Here is a 19,923-nt window from a genome sequence, read left to right on the forward strand (position 1 = left end):
CCCTCCCCTCATCCAACCCAACCGCTCTCCCCCTAGTGAGGACTCCTCCGCCACAATCACTTTAATGTTCACTCTACACTGCAGAAAAGGATTGCAGAGCGGAGGTATGTAGGGAGGCTGCAGCGCCCGGTAATCTATTCACAATCAGTGCATAATCAGGAGGGTTACCTGACAAATAACCCTACACAACATTGATCGCTGCACATACACCCAGATCAGTCTTAAAATGAGGCAGTGACCTTTGCATTTGCATTAATCCTCACCATGGCTTGTTATGTAGTGAGTGAAACCGTTGTCTGCTGAGAGGGAACACGTTTCAATTTAGAAAATCAATTCAGGAGGAGCACAAGAAAGATCGTGCTGTCTGTGTGACGTTGTTGGAGCGGTAATTTGTGGGTAACATTCCTAAGCATGTTATTTATTTACTAACCCACAAATCTAACTTTTAGAAAGAGATTAATCACTTCAGGAATTGGATGCATGTATTAAAAACTCATTTTCATATTGATGTGCGAGACTACGCGGTTTGGGTAACAAATCTTGTGCTTTCGGCGATGTTTAAGGTGCATCTTTATTCATGACCATGGTGTCAATAACACCACCTCAAGCTAAACATTAATGCCTAATAGTTGAGGGATCTCAGTGGTTAACAGCTTTGGAGGGTTTAGAAACAGTTATATGACCATTGAACAGTCTTGGCCAACAGGAAACGTTATCATGAAATGCATGAAAGTCTCTCTTACTTGATGTTAAAAGCAGATTAATAAATGTATTACTTTTTTATTTTTTATTTATCTGACTCCTCCTGACACATGTGCACTTGGCTTCATATTTACATAATAGTATTGAGAATGCAATGTCCACATGTGGATGTGTCTTCCTTTGGCTCTCTGCTGCTCTTTTTAACCCAATCCCCTTTCCCAATTATTGTACCTCCAGGCAGCCATCAAACTATGTAGCGAGCACCTGTTGGCTACTGCACCTCTAATACAGGATCAGAAGGGGGTCAGAAGGGCTCCTGTTATGGGAGGTATTAACACCTTGGTAGTGAAGTACTGACTTTCCCCTCGTTTATTTACTCACTGGTTCAATTTCAAACCCAGATGCGTCATCGTCAGTGTGAGTAGAAAACATTTTGCCAAACCAACAACAATCCTGATTCAAGATGCAACCTCCAACCTTCAGTCTGACACGTCCCTGCCTCCACAAGTTCTGACATGCGGCCTGAGCTGCTGTCAGCAGGCATCCATCAACGGACTGCAGGACATCGGGTCAGACAAGGCAGGACGGAGCATCATGTCCACACGGAGAGACAACCCCCCCCCCCCACAAAGCTATAAACTACTAACATCTCCTCAGGTTACATGTACTGACAACCAGCACTGGATTACAAAGTTTGATTCTGGTTATCTAACAGCTTTCTTTAAAAAAGGAAGGGGAGGAATTTGGCCGGATAGTTTGGTCGATGAGGAATTCTCGTCTCAGCGTAAGGAAAATGAACATTCAGAAATTCCTCTGGGTGTTGTTTTCAAGTCAGCGTTTCCATGGCAACCACAGATTGAAAGGATGGCAAACACACAGGATTGATTTCCAGAGCAGAGCAGAAGGAGGAGCATGACATTTTACAGAGTAGTCTGCATAGAATAGTGAACTGGTGAATTATTAAAAAGCAGCTTCAGGCCGAACAGAAAAAAATATTTCTTCTGCTAACTTAAACCCGAAAGAGAAGTCTCTGTGGACGGAATCTGAAGAGGAGCCATTCTGTTACTGTTTGCCAACAAGAATAAAATCAAATCCAGACGCCCCTAATGAAATTACGCATGTGGCAACACTCATCAGTTGATTGTTTCCACTTAACATCCTTTCAAGACTAAGAAAGATTGTGTGACAGGACCCCAACCGTCTTCTGTTTTACAAATATTTTATTTAATGCTCATCATTGTATTCAGAGAGGCGCCATCACAAAAAGCAGAATATTCTGCAGTGTACCAGTGACATGAGCTGACTGTTTCTGAGCTGATGAAAGCAGTGAAATGTGCACAGCGTCGGTGTCGACAAGCAATCAAATTACTCTTGTAATAAAAGTGTGATAAAAATACTGATGGAATCATTAACTTCAAGATGCAACATTTCTGTTCTCAACTCAATTAGGCTGATCAGACCATCTAATTAATAAGTAAATATTGACGTTTTACGTTAGAAATCAATTACATTGTGAGTGACTGGTTTATATTCTGCATGTGGATCTTGCTCTATTGGTCCCCTCTCAGTGCAGAAGACTAATCACAACAACAGCCTCAGAGGAAATTAGAGGTATGCATCTAAGGTGAAGTGCTAACCTCACACATGGTCACTGGAGCGTTTTCATTAGCTTGAACTCGCTCATGCACAGAATCGAGTGAAATAAAAGAGAAGTGCCTGCACTGTGCTGATGGATCAGCTGCTCCAGTGGTGGAAGAAGTACTCGTACTAGATGTTTTACTTAAGTAAAAGTAACAATAAAACAATTTGAAAATACAGCATTGCAAAAAGGTCCTGCATTCAAAGTAAAAGCACAGAAGTAAAATGAAGTTAATTGTACTTAAAGTATTAAGTAAGAGCACTCATTCCACAGAAAAATTACCTCTGTGGCTGATACATCATTTCAAATTATATTAATATTGTTATTACTGATGTATCAATATGCAAGAAGCATTTTACTGTTGTAGCTGGTCCAGGTCGGGCAACCCATGGACTGTATATAAGAAGTGGACACAGTCGTTGTGACGTCACCCATTGGTTTGTGGACTGCTGTTTTGAAGCCTTGAGTTCAGTGCAATGTGCATACATAGATATTGGTAGAAATCGGTACGGACAGAGAGACAGAATTGCGATTTTGGCTAATTAGTAGTCAATAAAAACAATTTGCTAAATTAGTAAAAGTACTAATAAAAAGCACCAGTAACGTGCACAATGTTTACTGGTAATAAATCAAGTGAGAGGTAGGGTCATTTTCTCATAGGCCCTACAATCAGACTTCTCTTTGCAACCAGAAGAGTCGCCCCCTGATGGCCATTAGAGAGAATGCAGGTTTAAGACACTTCCACATTGGCTTCTCTTCTCAGAACTGTAGGTTGCAGCTTGGGGTCACCAAGTAAATCTGGGGCGTCATGTTTGAGATGACTCAAAGGGTGGGAAAGAAGGAAAAACATTCAGCGACACACATTTTCATTTATTTATCTGGACTTTTCTCTTAGCTTTGCTTCTTTGTAAAGTAATCATAGACATCTGAATCGTGACTATAGACTCTGATTTTTCTATGAAAGGCAAAAACAATTGTCAAGTTAAGTTCAAGTGCCTCAAACTTGTACTGTAGTATAGTATTTTAGTAAATGTACTTTCTACCGCTGGCTATGTCATGTCATAGTCTCAGATTGTGATGAACTAGTTTGTCTATTAGCAGTATGGCTAAATGGTATGCACACAAAACAGAACACAAATTCAGTGTGTTCAGTACAGGAAAAGGCCGACTGAACTATTTCTCCAGAGATGTGAGGAGTTTACCTCGTGTATACACCACTCTGAATCAGACTGGCATGTCTCTATATCGTCAATAAGTCCTCTTGGTACTGCTGCATGACTCCTACCTTCATTATTTTTTGAAATGCACCACTTTCAATGATTTTTACGAGGAAAAAAAGAAGAATGGCATAAATTCCGAAAGTTGGTTAAAAAAATAAAGCCTTGACTTACTGTATTCACACACCTCCATTCAAACTATGTTGGAAGCCGGCAAGGCTACTGGCGCTGGTTGAATCATTACTCACTCATCCTACACAAACTCGGTAATGTTACAAAGAACAAGTAGTACAAGCTGATATTGAAGTACTTGTTTTTTAAAAGAGATGACCGTGGGAGAAATATGTGAATGGAAAGAAAGGAGGCAAGACGTTTGCATATCAGCTGATGTATAATGTGAAAGTAAATATTCGGTGACTGACTGGAACTACAGATATCAATGGTTCACAACAGATAATGAATACAACCCTTCAGAATAGATATTTCCAGAAGTGAATCCACTGGTTAACAAAATGTCTCATAAATATTAAGACTCATCGTCTAAACTTGGAGAAGATCATGGATTGTCTGTTCACCACCTTGGTCCAGAGTGAAATATCTCAACCACCACTGGATGAATTGTATTGTACAGACGTTCATGGTGCCCAGAGGATGGATCCTAAAAACGTTGGTGATCCTCTGAGTTTTTCTCTACACATTTGTGGCTTTGAGTCAAATGTTTCAACAACTATTGTATGCATTGCCATGAAATGGGGAACAGACATTCATGCTCCTTCAGGATGAATTGTAACAACTTTGGAGATCCCCTTTGTTTACCTCTAGCACCATCATAAGGTCAATATTTTAATTTGCCCTACACTTTGGTTTACAACCACATTTTTTAAAAACTGTCATTCACACCAGCTTAAGCTGTATTTTGTGTTTAGTCCTGAAATGTTAGCATGCTTACTTACAAGAACAGTGTGTAGGATTAACGGAACGGACAAACCAAACACTGGCTTTAGCGAGGGTCTTTCACGTTCTTTAGGTAACCTGAAGGCCAGCGTATAGTTCTCCAACTTGCTTGGAATTGAGGGGTGCCACTAAGACTAACACACTGCCACTAGAATGGTGAACATGGTTATACCTACTAACTCTTTTAGTCTTGTTATAATGGCAAAGCTTATGGATTTAATTACCTTTTTATATGAAAGCTAAACTAATAGGCAGGGTTTTCAGTACATTTTAAATGAGCATGGTGTTGCAGGAAATCTCTCGTTAGTAGGCAGCCCATTTCATAGAGCATAGCTGTTTGCATAGCTTTGCTGTGAGTGTTGGGGCTGTGAGTGAGAGGAAAAGAAATGAAAAGCAAGACATGGATTTCGCCTCAGCAGCAGACTCTTCACAGTGTTAACATGAGGTTTGATTGCAGACTGAAATACATGCATTGCAAAATGCCACCACAGGTCAGTCCAGGTGTCAGTTACATACATGGATATATAATTATCCCCTGGTTGTCATAGAAACCAACTCAGATGATGTCATGAGTGTGCTTTATGTTGAGTTCGCCATATTTGTCTTGGGGTGTGATTCCGCCGGGGGTTGTTTTTCAGAGTGCCGGTTACATAAAAAGAAGCCTGTGAGGCTGAGCGGAGCCTCTGTAAGCAGGCATCTTCTTCAAAGCGCCTTTTGCTTTTTTTGTTAGAGAGCCTGAAGTTGACGATATTTCAACTCTTCAGAATTTGGCAGAGCCACTTTCTGGCATCTGACAGTTTAGAAGGTATGTTAACCCGCATTGTTCTCTCTCCACGGCGATCAGACTGAGCAGTGGAGCTGGACAAATGCCACCATCGAGTGGATCCAGGGACAGCAGTGGCCATTAGAATTCTAGGATTATTGGTGTACAAACGGTATTTTCTCCTCTCATTGCAATAACATACTCATTTCTGCCACTTTCCTCCCCTACAAGCATTTTTCTTCATACTGCAAACATGATTACTGTTATTTGTTCAAGCATCCAGCTCCACATTCAAGTCTGTGGTTGGTGATGTATTGCATGCACTAAAGCCATGGCTATATGGATTTGTTGGCAGTGTCTTTCAAAAGACCTTTGTTAGACAGTCGTGGGATGTACAAGCCTGCTGTCAATACAGGTTGATTTTGTTTTGACCCCAATCTTTAATGTCGCACTGATGCTGAACAGAGAATGCTTGGCTTCATGGAGGAGCTTCCAGCAAACATTAATTAGCCTCAGAAACGCCACTTCAAACAAAACATCACCAAAACAACAGATGGACAGCGCTCACTGTGCCATGAACATATCATTGACGTTTTATTTTATTTTTGTTGGATAAACCACAACTCCTTAGCCTCAGATTTGCTTTTCTTCAGACAATTGAGACCGCCGAGATCCCACAAGGACTCAAAAGGTCTGCCCTTTGACTCAGACAGAAGAACACGATGTCCCTAATGCTCTATAATGTGTGTTCACACACATGGGAATACTCCAACTCAGCACACCACAGCCTCATCTGTTCACTTAAAAATAAAATTCTGATTCATTATTAAAACCAGATGAACCTGACTGCAGAAATGCTGCTCATTATGGCTTAAATCAATTGTTGAGTTGTGGAAATGTCCTAAGAAGTGGGTTACCATGGATATGTATGCAAGCAAGAAGCAAACATTTCTTCTAAACAAATGTTGTGAATCTGATATTATTTAATGATATTCAAAACATCACACATATTTATATATAAACGGAGGGTTAGTTCAGGTAGAGCACTGAAGTCGCGCTTGTATTGGCTAATTGGTATCAGCTGTTTGCAAGTTTTGGGAGAGAACTTGTTTTCTGGGGTGATGTAGGTTCATAGATCAACCTCTACTTCTCTTATACAGGCCATGATGTATCCTAGTGATTATAGGGATCCCCTGACTTTCCCTCTAGCGCCAACATGAGGTTGACATTTTTGGATGGACTGCCATGAATTTCCCCCGATTTGTACTCACTTTCACTTTTCATCTATCGCTATCAGGACAAAGTTAAATTTGGGTTGATCACCAATTTCTTGCAAAACTAATGACATTCCCGTCAGCCTCAACCGTACTTCGTATTTAGTGCCAATTAGCAAATGTTAGCATGCTACATGCTAAGCTAGAATGGGGATTTTGGTAAATATTATACCTGCTAAACATCAGTATGTTAGCACTGCTACTGTGTGCCTGGTGATAGCTTCCAGCTCAAGCACCGTTGTGCCTCTACACAGTCTGCACTGTCCTGATGTGTCACTGAGAATCAGGTCTTCTTTGACTTCCCAGTCGTGCATTTAACACAACCGTTTAGTTTTTGCTCTGGAACACCTATGAGTTGAAATGGTTGCTGTAGCTGGACAGAGGTCTTAATGCTCGGCTACATCCTCTGTGGATGTCCGACATGCTTCAACAAATCCATGATGATGAGTCCACTGTGTGGCTGAGCAGTGAAACACAGAGAATAAGCCACAGTCTGTTAAAGCTGTGTCTTTGTAATGAAAGAAAATTGTCTCTGAAGAACACGCATGACTTGCTGAAATAATCTTCTCTGTGATATAAATTTGATACCCAGAAGAGGGCCTCACCCCAGACGGGACCCGAGTCACCTGAACTTGTATTTTATTCGTCATGTTGCATGTTGCCCTTCTCTGCTTCTCATTTCTCACCAGATTCATACGTCACACAGATCATTACGAGCAGGAGCACAGAGCCACAGAACTGAAGAATGACGATTTGATCAATGGAAGCTGAAGTGGGGGAAAAAGGCAAAGAACAGAGTTTCAATCCTCTCCTGATGTTCATCCATATCTTCAGATATGGAACGTTGTATAACCCAACTGGAAAAGAAAAATGACCTCAGGTGAATTGGCTCAACTTTGAACATTTGAACCTTAAACCAACCACAACCCTGAATGACAAAACAATCCAACCCATCCAGTAGTTTGCATCGTGTGTCTGTTTGTGATGTATCCTTTTTCTTTTGCTTTTAGTATAGAAACCAGTGTAGTTTTTGTTTTTTACTTACAGGAAGTGATATAAGATTTGTGCGTGGTAAGTACATCAATGAAACTGCAACCTTGGAATATCACTATAGCAGCGTTCCAAATCACTTACCTTTTATTTTTACTTTTAGTACATACTGCAGCTGCCCTTACAAAGGACTTACTGTTGCATGCAGTATGCATTCAATTGGGACTTATTACTTCGTCATACTGTTGCACCTTGAACTTTGAATGCAACAGGAGGAAGTTGGGCATCCTGGTATTTTTGGTATACTGCATTCGACATGCAATGTACAGGGACATACTACATATTTTTCTGGCATACTTAATATTATGCGTATTGGGATGCACAGTGCCAATTCACAAAAATATATATATATTTCCAAACAATTTACGTACTGGTGCTTCAGCCTCGGTGTGATATTATGTATGTAGCATCATATGCATATTGTATGCTTATCAAAAAACGAGTCTTGTTTAAAATGAGTCAGCTGGGAACATTAATGACGGCTGAAGTGAAGGGGGGCGGGGCTTAGCGAATTGTAGGTGCTGTGTTTGATTCAGGTGGTGACTGGTCTCTTCAAACTGGCAGGAGAAGAGTGATGATGTTGTCCACCTCTGTTCCCTTTAGTCATCCGTACACTTTTACTCACTTTGTGAAAAGAAATATGTGAAATCAATCAATCCAATCTCAAAGCCCATTTACTCGAGTACAATGTCCTTGTTTGTGTGTGCGCACAATAAGCTTTTACTGTGTCCCTTGCCCTGACCTGCCTTAAGCCTGTATACCACTCATCCGAACATTTTACAGTGAAGGGGACAAAAAGAATTACACTCGAGTCTCTTCCATTTTCACAGCCCAATGAGTGTCAAGTATACCTATAGAAAGAAAACCATACCCACTGAGTTTTAAGAGCTCTTACTGTCAGCCTCTGGGTGTCTGTGTTTTAAATGGCTGTAATTAATGTTATTTTCCACTGTGCTCTTATCAGTATTTAATCCTGAATAATCAAAGATATGAATGGCACTCTTGGTACATATTTCAAATTCATTATATACATGTCAGCATGTGGTATGTAGAGCTGCATGCACAATATAAGCATCGTTTCTTGGTTGCTGCTGATAATACTGCAGTATTGTTTTCCCTTTCAGTTCTGCAGCTATTGGGAACATGATGAATAACCAACGGTGCCAAGTAATAAGTATGGGGATGCCAAATAGTGTCAGCTGTGTGGGGTTTATGGCCTGTTTGTGCCAGACCAGGAGCTGGTGCTGCTGGTGAACCAGTCGGACATCTCAACAAAAGATGATGTGTGTTGTAGCTGATGAGTTTCTCCATATTCATTCACCATCTGGTCCAAAATGAAATCCTCACATGAGCCCTCTGCATTAGTGAATCTGTTTCAAGCACACATTGTTGTTACCATAGCAATCTATTCTGTGGAAAAACAACAACCTGAAAACCTACTTGTTAAAAAGAGAGTGCATTTTATTTGTGGCTGTGTATTTGGATCTGAATAAACCCTTTCAGCAGAGGGGTCCTGCCGCTGTTAGGCTGCATCTCACAACTTTTCCATCGACGCCAACCCAACAACCCAACCCAGCTCTGATGTGTAATGACATATGTGATGACCTGGAAGTTGGCGGTCTGTGTTTTCCTCCTGGGCCCTGCAGGTCGTACATCTCCAGCTGGGAAACAAGTCTCCACCTGTGACACTGATGTGTGTGTGTGTGTGTGTGTGTGTGTGTGTGTGTGTGTGTGTGTGTGTGTGTGTGTGTGTGTGTGTGTGTGTGTGTGTGTGTGTGTGTGTGTGTGTGTGTGTGTGTGTGTGTGTGTGAGTGTGTGCGCGCGTGCGTGAACAATCACTTCGCAGTTTTTACGGAACCATTTGGGCCCCCAAACTCTACATAACATGGGATTATATAGAAATATATTCCTTTTAATTTATGTTTCTACAATAAATCAAGGAAGTGTAATAAATCCGTGTTTTCTGACTATTTTCAGATATGCAAGTATTTTTTTTCACTTTACTAAGAAAATTGAATTACAAACCTTTTACTTTTGCAAACTGATATTTCTGATAAGAACATCTGCTTGATTGTTTGATCACATAATGTGGTAAAGGAATTGCCGGTTTACTAAGAACACACAGCCAGCACACGGTCGTACGTTGAACCAGTGAAAACATCCACTGGATTCATGGCCACATCTCATGGCCATGAGGGCGAAGTTATTCTCCTCACAAGAGAATCTTTGCAGCTTATTCAGGAACAATTTTTTTTTTCTTTTTGTTACAAAAGCAGCAGTCAGTCAGAAAACCTTGAAGTCCATGGAACATAATTGAAATGAAAAAAAGGAGATCATGTACCAATTCATCACTGCAGATTAACAAGATGTGCGCTGAGTGGATGCTGATGTGTTGCGGGGATCAGGTGCATCAGACTTACGCCTCAATGAGCTTCGTCACCACCTGGAATACAATCCCCAGAGATGGGAGGCAACGGAGGTGAAAAGCATTGGAATTCGTAACCCTCCTGTTGCCTTCAAATTTACTAACACCTGTTATCCTTGGGGTCAATTTGACCCCAGCAATTTAAACCTGCAGAAAATTATTATAATTAAAATTGTTACCCAAGTTTATGTGTCAGGTACTTTATGTTTGTTTGTTGACTACCTAAATAGCACTTTAAATAAAACAACCCCCCTTATACATCCTGAATACCTGTTATGCGACTATGGAGAAATATGCAGATCACCATAAAATCTCACTGATTGACCTAAAATTGGAAAGAGATATCTTTAATGGCTTTATATTATTTCTAAGTACATATTAACATTTGGAATGAAAAACAATTTCTGTTATCAAGAATAGTAACATGTATTATGTTCGAAAACAAGGAAAAACAAACACAATTTCAGTATTGTCTGAAGGGACAGCGGCCACGAAATGCAACCAGACATTCATCCACAGTCACATGGGGGCCTGGATTGTAAAGAGGTAATCGCTGAACCCACTTGTCCCATACATCCCGTATTGCTGCGAGTTTGTCACGCTCTCGTCGGCCCTGCCTTATTTCTCTGTCATCAAAGCGTATGACATGGGAGAAAACATGGAATGTGTTTAGAGACATGGTGGCATATTGCCCTTCCAGTGTCAGCAGCCCAAAGGCTTGCTGTTGCTTCGCCTTTTGACTTGTACACTCCTGCCAAAATGAGCAACCCAATGTAGGCTTGCAAGTGGGTCACATCCAAGTCTTTCCAACTGTCCCCATACACACGCCTCCCCTCTAAATTTGTCATCTCAAGTATATCCTTTTCGATTGATGGTGTTATGAAGAGCTCAAATGCTGATTGTATGTCTTGGTCATGACTGACAGCGTATCTGGTGGGGCCTGGAACCATTTTGATGACATTCGCAGCACTCAGTCTACTCTGTTGTTCGAGTGGGGAGACGGACCATTTGTGGAAGGTAGTGTGTTTGCTGGTGGTTGAGAGACAACATGAGGGTCAACACTGAGGGTCTCATTCTCATCAGAGGAGGATGCCTCATAATCAGGGTCCTCCTCAACATCATGCTCTGTCTCAGACACATTCTCCTCTATGTCACTTTCATGGTCAAAGAGATGAGACAACACCTCATTGACAGAAAACCTTTCCTTACAACTCATTTTCAGTTGAGAGAGAGCAGAAAGAGAAAGCACACAGAGCACCAAGAGAAATGTTTTAGAAGGCCGCTGTGCAAGTTTTTGCTCCGCCCCCATGTCGTGTGAACTATCAGTGGTTCTCACACTACTACAGTTATGGTTATGTTAGGTTAGGGCCCTCAAGCTTTTTGAAGATTATAAAATTGCATGTTATAGTGACCTCAATATCATCCAAAACAACCAAAACAAATGTGTGTAAAATGTTGATGTTTCTTATATGTTTTATACAGCTAAAACAGCCTGGGGTCAAATTGACCCCAAAAAGGACATGTCAGAGACTCAATGTTACACCCAGAGAAATGACCTTTTCAACAATCACAGCGAGAATTTCTATTTCTATGATTTTGTATTTTGAACTTCAGTCTCTTTTCACTTAGACTTTCACTCAGCCTGAGTGCTAGATTGGTCTGCTTTTCTGGCAATAATTGCTTAATATCAAGCATTGTATATCAGCGTCCTGCATGCTATATAAGGCACAATTGTAAAACTAATTAAATAACCTTGGTAATGTCACAATAACCAGCAGAATCTGTCCTCCTCAGCATATTGTAATACTGAAGGTAGCAGGTGTCTTTCTTTTTTCATTGTGAACCTGTTGTCACTAAAACAACTGCATCCTCACCAGGGACCGTGTGCAAACATTCAGTTTCTACATTTAACTTGAAGTCATTGGTGCTTTTCACTTTAGTGACTGCAGACGCTTAGAAACCGTGTGAAAGTAATAAGATGCTAAATGCATTTTATAGCTGTTTAATATTGGTGTCGGCTAAAATAAACATTAATCAAAATCGTCCACAATCAGTGGTGCACATGAGATGAAGTATAAAAATGTCTTTGTGCATAAAATGTATAAATATGAGCTCCAAATCTTCTGTAGAACTGTTGGTACTTGCAGTAGTTTGAAGAAATATGCAAATCTATGCTCCAATTGATGAGATCATAATGCATAATTTAGTTCAGAAAGGCTTATTTTGAATACTTGTAATGAACTGTTTACAGGAAACTGAAGAACCAAATGTCACTAAACAATATCAGCGGTGATATTGTGTTCTGACAAAGAGTATTTATGATGGTTATCACAGTGGAAACTGGCATCATGATGGTAAAATGGTATTTTTGTGGCAACTGCAAACTGCAGCAGGTTGAAGAGGTCTTATCCAGCAGCTGTACGCCCTTCAGTCGTGCTTATTAAATATCATCATGGTAATGGATTTGGTCTGCTTTGCTCACAACACTTACAGCTGGCTTTGTTGGTTGCATCAAATGCCTCAGTGGACCTCGTTACTGTCTCAGCATGAAAACGGCAGCAAAGGAGCAGTCAGCTGATGTTACATGACAATATAATGTCTGTAAGAACAATAAGTAGATAAATAGCAACAAACTGCTGTGAGGTACGCATCCAAGCCTGCTGTGGAAGATGACGTCTCTCTGAAGGTTTGCTGCCCTCTGCTGTACAACCTGTGAATGACTCACCGCAACAAGCACGTTTTCTATTAATTCATCAATCTTTTCTTTTAGCTGTGGTTAACAAAATAGCAACTGTTCCCATAATCAATATGCTTGTTTTATCCGATTAACAGTCCGAAACTTTAAAATATTCAGTTTATAATGCAAAATGTAGCGAAAGAACCAGATCTTTACATTTTTGAAATTACTAGAAAGTGTTTAGCATTTTTGCCTGATAAGACTTAAATGATTAAACAAAGTTGTTAGATTTCAATTTCTTACGGCTAATCAATTAATCGCTGCCCCAGTAGCAAGAGAGCAGCAGGATAGACATGTTAAGATTTATGTAATCTATTTACCTAATCTAATCCTCTTCCAAACATAATTAAATTTGAAAGTATATCTACCTGTCTAACACTTTCAAATTTGCTCTCATGTTAAAGAAGCAGAAATATAGATTTGAAATCAGTCAAGGCTGTTGTGTCTTATTCCACAACAGTTCTGATATGAAATTATTTCATAAGTATACGTTTGAAGATGGTTAAACCTTGCTACTACATTGGACACCATCGGATCAGAATCATAATCCTGCTGATCACTTGTACTTTCTTTATTAACAATGTTTCCATCACGACAGGGTTACTATCAGTATTCTGTCGTGTGGTCATCATGCACACAGATGCTGTATTTTGCAGAATAAAACTGGGCCAGATGCATTAATTCTGAGCAGTTTGTAAACAAGCCCTGAATAAATCATTTGATTATTCCCCCTCACAACTCTTCCTGATTAGCCTAAACAACAGGTCTGCGTCTTCAAATCTGAATCAATTGAGCTCTTCACAGTTCAGGGTGCACCTTTTGAAATAATTTATTCAATATTCATTATGGTAATAGAATGTTTCATCATGATCAGTATATAAAATATGTACAGAGCAAAGCATTAGTAAAAATTACAGATCCTGCTGGGAAAGTATGTGCTTATATTGTAGAAGGCGGTAATAGCTCAGCAACTCCCAAGAGGACTTCTTCATGAAACAATCGTTGATCCCGGATATCCACGTCCCAGATGTGCAGGTTCTAGTAGATGAGTAGCACAGCTGGATCAGAGATTAAGAAAGGCTGCAGTTGGACTGTTTGGACTCTCTCCCCTAAACAAAGAGAATACAGTTAGAAACAAAGACCCTCACACATTTCATACAGTCATTAAAAATGTATGAAACGGCAAATGAGTCTTTCTTCTGCGAGTAAAGAAAGTTCAAAGAGGATGGATTGCCATGGCAACAGTGTACCGCCATGTGTTCCTGTGAGCATGCTACCGATGCCTAAGCTTTCCGGGTACCTGTTGTCTCTGCTGCTGACGTCTGTATTCTTCTTCACTGGCAGCGAGAGCCTCAGCGAGAGCCTGGTCTTCCTGCTCCTGAGGACTGGGACACAAACAAAGAACCTGAGCATCAGTCAGTGAAAACAAACTAAGTTAAGCCCCATGAAATATGAATTTATAGTGCCGCCTCCCTGTCGTTTGTACACTAGATTTAACTGACGATGTGTAATGTACGATTCATTCTTAACCTGAAGCAGCAAAGAATCTCACACATTAGCTGTTCTGGAGCGTTCAGTCATATCATTAACTTTACTAACAAGAAGGAAACTAGTGACAGAAACGAGTCTTTTATTGAATAAACGTTAACCGGAGCATCAGCTGCATGTTTATTCATTCATGTTCCTCATAAGTTACTGTTGAGCAAATCAAACTTTTTAGATGCAAAGCTCTCCGGCGGTATTGACAATTAATGTGAGAGCGAGAACGATATTTTGGGAGATTTGAATGTCGCGTTTGCTGGACGACAATCAGCTGTTTCTAGTCTTCCTCGTCAAAATCAGTCCTCATAATTTACACCTTTTACTGTCTGAATAAGCATTGATGACCTGGACCTCCATTGCCTTGCCAGCATTAGAGCACTGTTAATTGTTTACGTGAGATTCATTCAACATAAATTACACTCCATGATCTCCTCCCTGCTGTAATGCAGTTCCACTGGTTTAAGATGGTTAGTCAGACAAACGTGTTCCACTCAAAAGCAGCACGCTGACGTTTTAGGAGTCGAGTGGAGCTGATAGTGGGATGCATCTGGGTTTTGATGGAAGTTTACTCACGTAAGAGCCAGCTGAACCGCTGGACTTGACTCAGCCAAAGACATCTCCAGAGCCCTTTGTAAAGCCTGCTCCTCAGTCTGCAATGACAGCACAATCGTTTTTAGATTTCATTTTCCTCGCGTTTGAATGATTTCATCAGGTGATGTCATGTAAACAATGCCCGTACCATGCCGGCCTGAAATGCTGCCGATGCTGGGATCACATTCTGTGCTGAAACGGAAGTAGGAATCCGCAGTGGAGGGCTGAGAGAAAAAAAGATTTCTATTTTCAGGCATTTATTTGAAAAGTGATTAGGCTGACTCTTTTCTGCATTGATTTAAAATGTGTAAACGTGCTTACCCAGCGCTGTGTGCTCTGCTGTTAGCACCGACACCATTAGAAACGGGTCTAGAGTTTCTTGAACCTGATGAAGCAGAGGCGGAGCTGGAGGAAGCACCTTGGGCCCTCATTAAAGCAGAATGTCTACAACAAAAAGAAGCAAGCGATTCTTAATGTAATATTCGGATGAAACGACAGCATTATCTAAAGATGTAGTGCGACTGTACCCACCCTGGTTTGGACAGAGGTTTCCCATCAGTCATACAATCATGGTCTAGTGGGTGCCGGTGCTTAAGACAGTGATTTAAATGACACTGGTCACAGGTAACTCGCATCATTTCCTTCTGCTTACAGCCTCCTTTAGAACATCTATTTGTGAAAATCTGGAAGGAAAAAAAAAAAATAGTCTATTATTGCTTAGATTCAAACTCACTGTTCTAAGATGAAACAACTCAGTTTTATACCGACCTTTCTCTTTCTCTGCGCAGGGTCCGATTTGCAATCCCGATCTATGTGTTCGCCAACTTTAATGTCGGGCATCTCTCCTCTCTTGACGGGAATGGGGATGTCGCACAAAGGACATACTGGGACCTGGACATCCTAATGGGGAAAAAAGACATTAAATAAACAGGAATACAGAACCTAAAAAGGTGACGATATTACTATCACCAAAAGCAAGCTATAGCTACGTTGGCCATGGTTTAATTGGTGACTGAAGTGGGATTATTTTTGTCTCGATAGAAGCACTGGTTTCCTCAAGTGTACAGCAATCAACCTAAAACTATTCACAGCCTGTAAATATGACCTAAATAGAACAATGTTAATGTACTAGTACAGAAATTGTACTATGCTGCAAACAGTCAAATTACCTTTTTGTAGGACGACATGCATTTGTGAGTTGCATAGGTAATGTGGTCCTTGCAAAAAATCTCCTGACAGGCATCACATCGCATAGGAAGAAAATCTGCAATGAAGAGGTTTTAAATTCCAGGTTGAAACCCCAATTCAGCAGAGTAAACAAGACGGCCATTGTAAACAGGACTCACCTAAACGTTTGCAGGTTTTCTCGGAGCAGTGCTCTCCCAAATCCGGAAACTCCATCACATAGAAATACCTCTAGAGCCTCAACAACCTGAAGGAGAAAGAATGGAAAAAGTTTAGTTCGTTTTTTTGTTTTTCACAAGACTGACTCATTACATTCTGACTGTGTAAACACTGAGAAGGGTTGTCTCTGTGCATGCTAGCGAACGTTAGCTATGAAATTGGCATTGTCATTTGTTTTTTTAACGTTACTTATTGCTAGTATCGTGTCAAGATGATTTATTTCATAACGTTAGTAACACAATGTTTATTTTTACTTAGATGTGATGCTGGTTATGGCTTTCAAACGTTTCTTTGGTCCAGAAAACAGACAGACTTTATGTTATGAATCCCTACAAAGATGATGCTAACTTGCTACCTAGCTAGGCCATGCTAACCTATACGATTAGGTTGGTTACATAACCAGCCACAGCTAAGATTATCTCTGCTATACAATTATAACCAACGTAACAGCAGACAGAAATAACTGTACTGTGGCCAATAATACTGTGACCGATAATACGATGTTTTCTAATCGCCATCAGTAACACTTGTTTGTTAACACACATGCTAGCAGATAGCATGTGTATTATTAAACGGGAAACTATTTATTTTAATCACGTTATTGAAGCAGGTAGAAACACATAAAGCTTGACTCTTTACATTCTCCCTCTATAGACGAAGCCCCCTGAATAAACACCATTAGCTCAGTAACATCCAGTTGTTTTTCAACGCTAGTCGAACTGTTACTATTAGCTGACTAAGCTAGTTAACGGTAGCGTTACTTGCTAACGTTAAGCTAAACTCTCGTTTAATTTTCACTCACCAAATCCTCGGTCTGTTGTGTTTCAGTAAGAGGCAACGAGCTCCAATAATCCTGGTTACTTCCGATGCTATCGTCTTTCAGCAGTTCAACCACCGACCGATCCCTGAGCACCACTGCCCGCTAGCAGCTGAGCTGTCTGTTCTTCTTCATCAACTTTTGATGTGTCATGCACGCTCCTCCCACGAGAATGGTGTAACAATGACGTCAGGGAAACGCTCGTGACTCCAGGTGTGGTATTCAAGACAGTCGGTGGAAATGACAGGTGAAGTCTGGAAAGATCTAGTAGTCATGTGAAGAACAGTCTGGAAAGTTCTAGTAGTCATGTGAAGAACAGTCTGGAAAGATCTAGTAGTCATGTGAAGAACAGTCTGGAAAGATCTGAGAGACTTTTTCATCTTTAAATTCATGTCATTTTTCGGACATTTGTCGCTCGCTACTGTGATTTACTTATCAGCACAAACTACGTTTCTGGCTGCCTGATTTTATATTATTAGCCCAATTTGCCCCCCCCCCCCCCTCCAACATCCCTGTGTCATTGTCTCCCTGTCCATGTCTTCTCCATTTTGCAAATCATGTTAACATACACAGACTGAAAAATACAGCTGGCTACTTTTAGTTTTATTTTGAAAGCTCACAGCGGAAGTTTGTATATTACAGGCAGTACAACCCGTGTGTGTAGAATGATGAGGGTTTGCCGCCCTCAAGTGGTCAAAGTGGGGAGATGCAATACATTGAATTAGTCAAATTAGCATCAGAGTAGTGTACAAGTAATATCACAAAGACTGAGATTGGCTAGGGTAATAATATCAGGCTAAACCAATCAGATTTAGAGTTGGGTGGGTTTATGTCTTCCTTATTATCACCGAGGTGTCCCGTGAAAAGGCTGTTTTCTAAACAAAGTGACCAACCTCAAGCAATCACAAACAAATGAACAGACGATCTTAATATGACTAGCCAATGCAAATGATTGACAATAGCCACTGTTAGAGTCTAGTTGTTTGACATTAAGCGTAATATTGTTTTGGCTCACATTTTAATACTAATATGGTTTGTGCATATCGGTGTTAGTAACATATTCTGTATTGTTAATTGTAAGGTCCCTCTAGTGAGCAAGACAACCTTTTTCCAGCCATTAGTCAAAACTGCATGATAGGTCATGTTTATTAGATTCACCTGCAGATGCAAATCAATGACTGGGTTAATGAGCATTGCTGAAGTGCACTATTTTCCTGAGCAGCACTTTATCTCATCTGCAAGCTCTGGTCAAGCCATGAGGAAATTTAAGGGATTTCCCCACACACACACACATAAATAGTAAAAAAATGTTATAATGTACTTTCGGGTTTTCCAAAAGCATGATAGAATACCCAGACTCATTCCTGATGTGATGCGTGGTAAAGGTAAGGGGGAGGTGTGTGTGTGTGTGTGTGTGTGTGTGTGTGTGTGTGTGTGTAAAGACATATTTACCTGAGAGTTTCCCTTAGTGGGCAACAAGACAGCAGTTATAATTTGGCGTCTGCAGGTACTCATGGGCTCCTGCTGGTTTATTTACAGTTTGTTTTAGGAGTTAAATTGGCTCACTGAACTCTGCAGTCCTCCTCATTAGCTGGACAGCGTGCGAGTGATGCATTGTGGGAGACACTTAACATTTTGTACTGAGGGAGTTCAGGAGTGTTGTATAAAATGTCCTACTAGAACATCATTCGTTTTTATTGCTGTTTTCAGTCCATTTGACAGGCTGTCGTCTGTCCACTACAGCAACGGTACCAGATTGAGTTCCAGAAAATGTCCTCCCTAAGCCATGGTGCTCTGATCCCTGTTTAGATACCAGATGTCTGGAGTATTTCACTACAGATTGTCAGCTGTCGTGGGAACTCTATTGGTATTATTTTTAATTGAATTGAAGTTAAACTTTGTGAGATCTTCTTCCTGTATTAGCCTGCATGTAACCTCCTTATCGGCCTGCAGAGTTGCATATGACTCTTTCATTTTGCACATATATGTTTGCACATATTTCTATTGTAATGTATTTGTAGCTTTGGAATGTAATTTACTTAATTTTTATATTTATTTATTATTTTAAACAGCTTTAACTGCATCCTACCTCCTCAGACTTTTTCTTGTACCGCAGTAACATGTGAATTTCTCCTCAGGGGATCAATATAATATCTGATCTGAAATATGCACACCAGTTAAGGGTTGATTTAGACTTAATAGGAGTCATAATAAATTCAATCTTTTAAGCCTGGAAATATAAGGTTCCCTCTAGTGGGTCGACAGCAGCTCTGATAAACTGTTCATTGAAGATTTGGCAAGCCAGATAGAAAAATAGTAATGTGCTTTCTATCCTTTTAAATATTAAACCGCCAAAGAGTCTTTGAAAAAGCCTAAAGTAATATTCAACATTCATGAAAATGTGTGTAACTCGGCGTTATTAAAAAGTGAGATAGAGCCGTATAATTCCAATATCACAATTTGACATCAATTTTTTTTTAACTCAAGTCTAATCATCCAATCTTTTGACAATTTACAGAGAATGGGTCTTAAAGTACATTCTTGAATTTGAGTTTGGACTGTTCTCTCAGATGAGTGAGTATAATGGAGTGAAATCGACCCCAACATTGTTTTAGATGGCACTCGGGCCAAATCTCTTGCGAACTGATGGCTTAAAATGTGCATTTATCAGAGCAGAGAACTTGAGGTCGCGTGGTGTCTTTGCAGGTTTCATCAGTTGATGGCAGCAGGATTCCTCTGAGCTGCTGGGCTGAGGAGAATAGAGATGACCACAGTATACACATTGTGTTTTTATATCGTCACTACGTG

At 40.4% G+C, this 19,923-nt stretch overlaps 1 protein-coding gene across 2 annotated transcripts; it reads right to left on the bottom strand.

Annotated features, from left to right (window-relative positions):
- Nucleotides 1–13,565: 13,565 nt before the first annotated feature.
- Nucleotides 13,566–17,260, bottom strand: zfand2a (zinc finger, AN1-type domain 2A). Of its 2 annotated transcripts, XM_076086409.1 has the most exons (10): nt 17,101–17,258; nt 16,241–16,326; nt 16,064–16,158; nt 15,663–15,794; nt 15,426–15,577; nt 15,216–15,338; nt 15,043–15,118; nt 14,877–14,953; nt 14,062–14,146; nt 13,566–13,870 (listed from the first exon to the last, which is right to left on the bottom strand). In XM_076086409.1, the coding sequence occupies exons 2-10, from the start codon at nt 16,293–16,295 to the stop codon at nt 13,832–13,834; spliced, it is 834 nt and encodes a 277-aa protein (XP_075942524.1). In that variant the 5' UTR covers nt 16,296–16,326; nt 17,101–17,258; the 3' UTR covers nt 13,566–13,831. The 2 variants fall into 2 exon arrangements, 1 of the variants encoding a protein (XP_075942524.1); XR_012952919.1 differs by lacking the exon at nt 13,566–13,870 and having other exon boundaries at nt 14,081–14,146; nt 15,043–15,137; nt 17,101–17,260.
- Between the last annotated feature and the right edge of the window lie 2,663 nt (nt 17,261–19,923).

Source organism: Anarhichas minor, unplaced genomic scaffold, assembly GCF_050575085.1.
Source record: "Anarhichas minor isolate MPS153535 unplaced genomic scaffold, ASM5057508v1 ptg000007l, whole genome shotgun sequence".
In the NCBI taxonomy this organism is placed as follows: Eukaryota; Metazoa; Chordata; class Actinopteri; order Perciformes; family Anarhichadidae; genus Anarhichas; species Anarhichas minor.